The 8,516-nt window shown below is 44.6% G+C and overlaps 1 protein-coding gene and 1 long non-coding RNA gene across 2 annotated transcripts; both read right to left on the reverse strand.

Annotated features, from left to right (window-relative positions):
* Positions 1-2,065: 2,065 nt before the first annotated feature.
* On the reverse strand, positions 2,066-5,941 carry LOC137542040 (uncharacterized). The gene is made up of 5 exons (XM_068263647.1): positions 5,866-5,941; positions 5,679-5,774; positions 5,485-5,574; positions 5,290-5,379; positions 2,066-2,638 (listed from the first exon to the last, which is right to left on the reverse strand). The coding sequence occupies exons 1-5, from the start codon at positions 5,939-5,941 to the stop codon at positions 2,073-2,075; spliced, it is 918 nt and encodes a 305-aa protein (XP_068119748.1). The 3' UTR covers positions 2,066-2,072.
* Positions 5,942-6,132: 191 nt separating this feature from the next.
* On the reverse strand, positions 6,133-6,558 carry LOC137542201 (uncharacterized). The gene is made up of 3 exons (XR_011025379.1): positions 6,463-6,558; positions 6,279-6,368; positions 6,133-6,174 (listed from the first exon to the last, which is right to left on the reverse strand). It is a non-coding gene; the product is annotated as an uncharacterized lncRNA (long non-coding RNA).
* Between the last annotated feature and the right edge of the window lie 1,958 nt (positions 6,559-8,516).

The raw sequence follows: 8,516 nt of genomic DNA on the forward strand, positions 1-8,516 counted from the left end.
CAATAATGCTATATGCATGCTCTGCGAAATGCTACATAACCGCTGTGAAAATGCTGCCATAATGCCATAAAGCAGCTAAAAAATGCTGGAAAGATGCTAAAAAAATGCAGAAAAAATACTACCATACTGCTAAACAGCTGTGCAAAAATGCTGTATAAATGCTCTGCAAAATGCTAAATAACTGCTGTAAAAATACTGCCATAATATCATAAAGCAGCTGAAAAAATGCTGGCAGAATGCTGAAAAGATGCTAACATACTGCTATGAAACAGCATATGAACGTTACAAAATATTTAAATAGATCAGAGTGGATTCCTGATGTCTGTTGTCCAGCAATTGATGCGTTTGAAAAGGCAGTGAAAAACGAAATAAAAGCAAAATGGGACAATAGAAAGGCACACAGCAATCTCTCTATGGCAGAAAAGCAGGCACTCAGTACAATTCGGGACAATGATAGTATCATCATACTTAAAGCCGATAAGGGGGGTGCCACAGTTGTGCAAGACAAGGACAGTTATGTACAGGAAGGACTGAAGCAAGTGGGAATCGTTGAGCATTATGAACTATGTGATGACGATCCAACAATTAAAGTCAAAGCCAAGGTGGACTTCCTATTAACATGTGCAGTTGAGGATGGGACAATCTCACAACAAACAGCTAGAGGTTTGACCACCGACCATCCTAGTGTCCCGTTACTATATCTTCTTCCTAAGATCCACAAGGGGCTACAGGATCCTCCTGGTCGCCCCATTGTGGCGAGCCGGGGGAGTGTCCTGTACCCACTAGCGGGGTATTTAGATGGTTACCTGCAAGAGATAGCTTTATGGCAGCATTTTCACAGCGGTTATTTAGCATTTCGCAGAGCATGCATATAGCATTATTGCACAGCGGTTTATAGCAGTATGGCAGCATTTTTTTCAGCTTTTTTTCAGCATTTTTTTGGCTGCTCTATGGCATTATGATAGCATTTCTATAGCAGTTAATTAGCATTTTGCAGAGCATTTATAGTAACTGTGATTTTTGCTGTGCCGTTTAAGGTGCTTTTTATTGCCATTTTTCAATTAGGCCAGGCAACGTTAGCGGTGCAATGTATTATGGAATCTAGTGGTAGTGCCTACAGTTACAACCTTTGCCTTTCTTTTTTAGGTCGGAGTTTACGGGTAGCCCTAGTGGAGTGCCCTGGGATTACGGTCAGTTAAATTGTTTATTAGATGGGGTAGCCATATTTTGGAGTTCCCCTAATGTGGTATTGTGTTTAGAAGTATAGGGAGTATGCTAATTTGAAACAATGTTAATCTTTGATCGATTTCTCTATCAGAGAAGTTGTAAATGTAGATAGAATGTAATTGTGACAGCTAGGTGTGGCCAGTGTCTAGTTAAGATCACCACGCCCCGGAGCTAAGGGGTGTGGTTTTGAATTCGTATAAATGTGTGGACTGCATTTGGTTTCATTTTACACCTGATGAAGAACCGTGATGGTTCGTAACATGTAGTGTTGCTCCATCAATATATGCTTTAAATAGCAAGCCTTTTGTGTGCCGCCTCTTCACTGTTTGCATGATTCTACCCTCAGGTGGGTGACCTGAGTGAGGCGTAGCACCGGCAGTTCAAGGAATAATTTTCCTGAAGGGGTTCCAGGACCGTGGCCAAGTTCACAGTGTGTACATCCATTTCACTGTTTGTGGCCCTTCAGGCCAATGCTTTCTGCAGTGTGTGGTCAACTTGTTATACATAACCTATTGGCATGGTCACAGTACCAAGCGCCCAACTACAATGATGGCTGAGAACTTCACACTCAGACAGCATTATAATATTCCAATAGTCAATGTGTAACTAAGGACATAGTGAATCTTCTCCAAAAATTTAGGGGAAACAAGTCGCCCTACACAATGTCAACTAATCTATTGGTGCCCATACCTCAGTATGAATTGTTTGGTTTGAACAATAAAGTACTCTTCAAAGGACTATAATGTATGAACCTAATAAGATGCATCTTTTGTAAAGATTAGCACTCTTAATAAGGTAGACCCCCAAAAGTAAAAAAATGGAACTGCAATGTGTGGCCCCAAAAATTATTTATTCAAAATCTGGTTCATCAAAGCATTCTGGCGTTCTGAAATGGCATTTTGCCTTTCAAGGGCTTCAGCCATTCTGGCCTGAGTGAGGTTCTGCCGCTCAACACCATCAGCCAACCGTGTCAAGATAGCATTTTGGCTTTCGGCAGCCCGAGCCATCCGGCTCAGAATTAAGTTTTGCCGATCAACATCCTCTGCCAAACGCTGGTGGCTCGCCTCTTGGCCCACTCCAGCATTGGCCAGTCTCTGCACATTTCCAGCCAGGTCCGTAGCAGTACGGTTGAAGGTCTCAAAGTCTTGGTGGAAGCGGCGCATGTGTTCCTCCATGAGGACCCTATAGTCCTCTTGGGCCTGGAGAAAATGCCGGGAATGCCACCGGTCGGTGTTATAGTCTGCCCGAGTGTAGTTTCTGGAATGGAAGGAGGTGCCAGAGTTGGCCTGGTCAGATGTTGGTGACTGATTATGTACAGTGGTGTTTGTTTCAGAAGAGACGTGAAGGTTGAGGTTTGGGCCTGGGCATTCAACCATCCCATCGGGAACACTACCCAGTGACATGTCATCACCTAGGAAGAGAAGAGTAAATGGTTTGTAAGTAGAAGTTTGCAACAACCCAAACAACCTTTCACAATAAACAACACCTTGCAAATACAAGAAATTAAAAAATAGGGTCAGCATGCACAGGCGCCAACACAATGACAACATCATGATTGGAGTCAGTGTGAGGTATAGTTGAAAATGAATGGAAAAAAAAATACAAACCATCACTTTTGCATTTACATACTGTCACAATGGCCCACAATGTTTAATACACACAAATAAGTTTCCTGGGCCGAAAGTTCATGTACTGCATTAAATTGCAAAGCGTGTGATGTGGCTTTAAATGAAAACCACATTGAGACGGATATGGACTAATATGGATGCTTCCTTGTAAACAATAACAGTTGCTTAACAGTGCTGATGATGTATTTGCCTGTCTTCATGGTCAAATGAGATGTCTGAAATCCTTGATAACTTTGACCACAGCACATGATCGACATGCTTCTTCAGGGGCAGTTGCACTAAATATTAGGGACACACAAACAGCACAGTCATGCAACTGTTATTGTTTTAAAAAGGTAATGCTATTGACTTTGGAAGGCCACAAAACTAGAGTGCCGGTTAGATACAGCTGCATCCCTGAGTGTGATGGAATATGCTGTGAAATCAGTGCCCAAACACTGCCTACACCATTGTTGGAGTCAAATCTTTACTTTAAATAAATCCATGCATAAAATTACCAACATGGACGGGGCCTTTGGGAGTGGCTCTATAGTGGCACTCAAATGGATGACAGTAGCAGCAAAACATTCCCGCCTACTGACAGCACAAGTCACCCTGTGCCCCCCCCCCCCCCCAGCTTTTTGTGCAGCATTTGACTGCAGCTGCATCGAACTTCCTGGCACCGCACAAACTTGACACACTACACCACCCCACCCTCTGTTTAAAAGTAAAGCACCAATAAGTGCAGATGGAGGCCAGCGCAGAGAAGAAGCAACAGGGACAGAGGGGGACTACTGCTCAGCAGAGCTGGTAATGTATGAGAGGTGTCTGTGGAAAACACAAGGCATTGCCAGCATCTCCACAGATATTGATCATTTTCATAGTGAAATACTATCACATTCTGTTGCCAGTGAAGCCAGCCATACAATCCCTGTATAATCAAATGTTTGGCCTGAGTGAGCTGTTGGTTGGATGTGCTCTCAAAAATACCAGTATATGGCAGCTGTTCCTTTTGGCACCCTTTAATGTAAGGTTTGCAGACTCAGGTACATGGCACTATTATCTTCACAATTGGCTTGATTGGAGACATCGACATACATATATACTGCTTCAATGTAACCACCATGGAGGCTGGCCATGGACTTTACAGTGCGAAGCACATACAGACAAAATACATATCTCATTGGGATGTGCTTTGCACTGTAAAGTAAACTGTAAAGCGGTAGTCCCCCTCTGTCCCTGTTGCTTCTTCTCTAAACTGTACTCCATCTGCACTTATTGGTGCTTTACTTTTAAACAGAGGGTGGTGTAGTGTGTCAAGTTTGTGCGGTGCCAGGAAGTTAGATGCAGCTGCAGTCAAGTGCAGCACAAAAAGCTGGGGGGGGGGGGGGGGGGGGAACACAGGGTGACTTGTGCTGTCAGGCGGGACCTCACAACCTCCATGGTGGTTACAGTGAACCAGTCTGGCACAAACATTACCATGGGGGGGGGGATCCACCTGTGGTGTATCAAGGCTTTGGATACTATTGACCCTTTCCCCCCTCCTCCGTCCCATGGTGGTGGACACTATCCTCCTCAACCAACTGCTATTGACCTCGCAACCTAGCACACGCAACTACATGCACAGTACGGGTCCTCGAGACAGAAATTGACTACAATAGGCATTCGCCATGCAGCAACTGTAATGCTCAGACACAAGTGGCCAGCATACTACAGTGTGAAGCACGGAAAATGCCTAATCACAACAATCACAATTCTAATTGTCACGAAAGTGCCCCCACTGGAGGGGCAAAAGGGTAACATTGGCCATATCAACAAATGGTCAGCTCTGGGTTCCCTGCCCTGCACCACCAACCACAGAGGAAAAGGTGGGAAGCCTCTGAAGGCTGATGAGGCTTCACACACCCAAGGTCAGTACCAATGCATTGCAGAAACTTAATAGTGAATGTGGTCTGTTTATTTCACCATACCAACAACATATCTTACACAAAATCAAACGCCATGTCGAGGATTAATGTTTGCATTCTGAGATTCCTTCTTTCAATGTGAATTACAACATCTAACCTCCAATGGCAGCATTCCTATTGGTCAAAATTGAGAGTCCCTGCAAAATGCCAGGCCATGTAGGTGTGGTTGGACATGGAGCATTGTAGATCATACAAGAACAAAAATGAAGTCAGGCACTAGCAAATCCTTAACAAAGGCGTATATGCTCATGTGCACTCACTACCTCACCAACCCATGTGTCACTTGCCATTCAAGAGCCATTGAAAGGTCCTTTGTGGCAGATTAGCTGCATGCTTTGCGATGTATTGACTCCGAACATTACCTACACACCTCTCAACCGGCCACATGCTACACTGTCACAGTGTTTTCACAAGGAAGATATGTTAGCTAGCCAAACCTTCTTCATATCCTTTTGCCTCAAGGACATATACTAACACATAAAACTCACCACCACTTGCTGCTCCATGGGAATCCTCCGCATGTTGCCATGAGTCCAACTGCAGGCCCTCATCCATGCTGGACCCAGAAATCACATGAACTACACAAAAAGGAGCACACATAGAAAGGTTAGGACACTAGGCAACACAGCCAGCTCCTCGGCTGCCTTGTTCAACAGCAGTTTCTACATCCACAGGAAACTCACCAGACCGTGCCGGAGATAAGTCCCCAGATTGGAGGGTCATCACAAACACTGCAGCATCACTCCCCAAAGCAGCATCAGAGGCAACAACAGCTACACGAAAGGAAGAAAAACACACAGGTTAGGACACTAGGCAACACAGGCTGCTCCTCCACTGCCTTGTTCAACAGCAGTTTCTACAGACACTGGAAACTCACCAGGAATTTGGCCAGAGGGAGGTAACGGCACAGAATGTCCGGGGACCAAAGCCAGTCCAGCATCAGGGGCCAAGCCAGCATCAGAGGCAACAACAGCTACACCAAAGGAAGAAAAACACACAGGTTAGGACACTAGGCAACACAGGCTGCTCCTCCACTGCCTTGTTCAACAGCAGTTTCTACAGACACTGGAAACTCACCAGGAATTTGGCCAGAGGGAGGTAACGGCACAGAATGTCCGGGGACCAAAGCCAGTCCAGCATCAGGGGCCAAGCCAGCATCAGAGGCAACAACAGCTACACCAAAGGAAGAAAAACACACAGGTTAGGACACTAGGCAACACAGGCTGCTCCTCCACTGTCTTGTTCAACAGCAGTTTCTACAGACACTGGAAACTCACCAGGAATTTGGCCAGAGGGAGGTAACGGCACAGAATGTCCGGGGACCAAAGCCAGTCCAGCATCAGGGGCCAAGCCAGCATCAGAGGCAACAACAGCTACACCAAAGGAAGAAAAACACACAGGTTAGGACACTAGGCAACACAGGCTGCTCCTCCACTGCCTTGTTCAACAGCAGTTTCTACAGACACTGGAAACTCACCAGGAATTTGGCCAGAACGTGATGGGCCCTCTGATTGTGGGATGCTAGGTGCCACTCCAGCAGGACCCTGAAGGCCAGACCCACCTTCACCTACAATTTTGACATAGAGAAACCAAGCATTATCAATGTCATACGCATACTCAAACACGTGTTCACTTTCCAAGAAAACAGCATCATTAATTACCCTCATCAGAAGTTGGCGCGTCGGCATCGTAGCCACCCTGGATGCCATGCAGGGCTGCCGTCATCAAATGCGGCTCTACCACCTGCTCATAATCGAGCAATGCCAGGGATGCGGGGGGACCACCACCGGTACCAAGGCTATGTTGAGCAAACAAAAAACAACAACATAGAATTACACCACTACAACTAAACAGTCTGCACTATCCTGATAATCCTGTCTGTGTGACTGTGACCCAGTGGCAAACATTCAACATACACTTCACATGCTAGTATTTAAAGCCGACACATACTGCATGCACCTTTGTAATGTCGAATTCACACACTACTGCAGCCTTTAATGTGTGCACACATGTCCGTTCAAAGTGTGGGCCACATGAAAGCTCACAGACCAATATTACCCCCTTCCATGTAGTATGAGAGACATACCTTCAGAGTCTAGACTATGGAGCTGAACTCCACCTCACATACAAAACTTAGAAAGAGGATGGACACATGCAACAGATCAGTATGTGGCTAAATGCAGTTGATGCAAAATACATTCAACGACTATGATATCTGCTGATTTCACACACACGTTGTTTAATGGCCCATCATGTGCAGATCACACAATTGTAGGCAGATGTGCATATACAACCTGGTTGATTAGAACTGCAGATAATTGTCCCTTCAACAAGGTGTCTCTGAGATGTGCAGATATCAATTGGAAATGCATTTTGCACCAACGGATAGCAGGAAGTGATATTTAGATGCTAATTATGTTTCTAATGTGTCCTACATCTTTGTGTGCATCATCTTGCAAAGATTTTTAAATGATGGGTAGTTCAGCTACATAGATCAGACCGTGTTGAGTATGGCCCTAATACTACATGGAAGGTGTTCAAATTGCGAGGAGAAATGTCATTTGAAAAAGACTTTGATCTGACATGTGTAGGCACCTTTACTGTTCTGCAGGAGTCATCAGAAAATGGCTGCGCAAAGGACTCCTTGTTACCTGAAAACAAAATGGAGCATAGCATTGCTTGTTATGTTCTGAAAGGGAAAAGTGTTGTTGCAACGTTTGGGATACATTCATGTTTGCTACATACCATAAGCAAACAGAGATGTCTGTCCACTTCTACAATACAACTGTAATCCAATTAGAATAACAAACACAATACCAGGGGTTATGTGGCCCCGTGGTTTAGGCCTATGTTTCCCAAACTTACAGTGACTAAAGCATGATATGCAGCCATTTTGTGCTATTCTAATCGCAACACTTGTGGCAGCCTCAATATCCCTGTAGCTTCAATGGGTTGGAGGTAATCCTAAACAATGTCAATGACTCAGTGTACAGGGTCACTTTAAAATCGAGAAGTCATCAACTGACAGTGATTTTTTGAATGCCATTTGTAAGACCAAGTAAAAACACAAACCAGCACACCTGCCCTGCTGATGCATATGTATGAATTAGTTATACTGTTCCAACACACAAACACATAAAGGTACACCAAATTAGTCACACAAATCCATGCACTCATGCATGCTTGCTCAGGGCCTGTGTCCAAGGACCATAGTCAAATTATCAACAGCACAAGCAGCCAAATGGGATTGCATGAAACCTTACACATATGGCCGACTACACATCTTGAACAATCAATTAGCGGTTTGACACATCCAACATACGGAAGTGCGGATTCAGGAAGAGCTGAGAGTTGTGCCTTGCACCAAATCATACATTACAGACTGGCCTTATGTACATATGTAACAATCACAACTCCAACACCAACAGCCATGCAGACACTAAACACAACTATATGACATATCAGCAAAACTGGATGCATGCTGGTGCAGGCAGTCAAACAGCAAACATTTCCACAATACAATTGCAAATTCACACTGCAAAATACCATTAACTTCGTTATCCATCTTGACATGTGTGGCTTACAATTGCATGTCGTATACAAGGGAACTGCTAAAGGGCTGAATCTGACTGGGGTAGGTCACCACACTTAGGTCCTTTTTCCACTACCCTGCAATTTGCTTGTGATTGCAAATGGCAATTGGAAGCCAATCGCT

The sequence above is a fragment of the Hyperolius riggenbachi genome, chromosome 2 (assembly GCF_040937935.1).
Source record: "Hyperolius riggenbachi isolate aHypRig1 chromosome 2, aHypRig1.pri, whole genome shotgun sequence".
In the NCBI taxonomy this organism is placed as follows: domain Eukaryota; kingdom Metazoa; phylum Chordata; class Amphibia; order Anura; family Hyperoliidae; genus Hyperolius; species Hyperolius riggenbachi.

What these genes read in the sequence shown, in the direction of transcription:
- LOC137542040 (XM_068263647.1), bottom strand. Translation starts at nt 5,941, where the DNA reads ATGCTGGACTGGCTTTGGTCCCCGGACATTCTGTGCCGTTACCTCCCT. An exon ending in ATTCCTGGTGAGTTTCCAGT is followed by an intron (nt 5,775 to 5,865) that starts GTCTGTAGAAAC and finishes CCTTTGGTGTAG; the next exon opens with CTGTTGTTGCCTCTGATGCT. An exon ending in TCCCTCTGGCCAAATTCCTG is followed by an intron (nt 5,575 to 5,678) that starts GTGAGTTTCCAG and finishes CCTTTCGTGTAG; the next exon opens with CTGTTGTTGCCTCTGATGCT.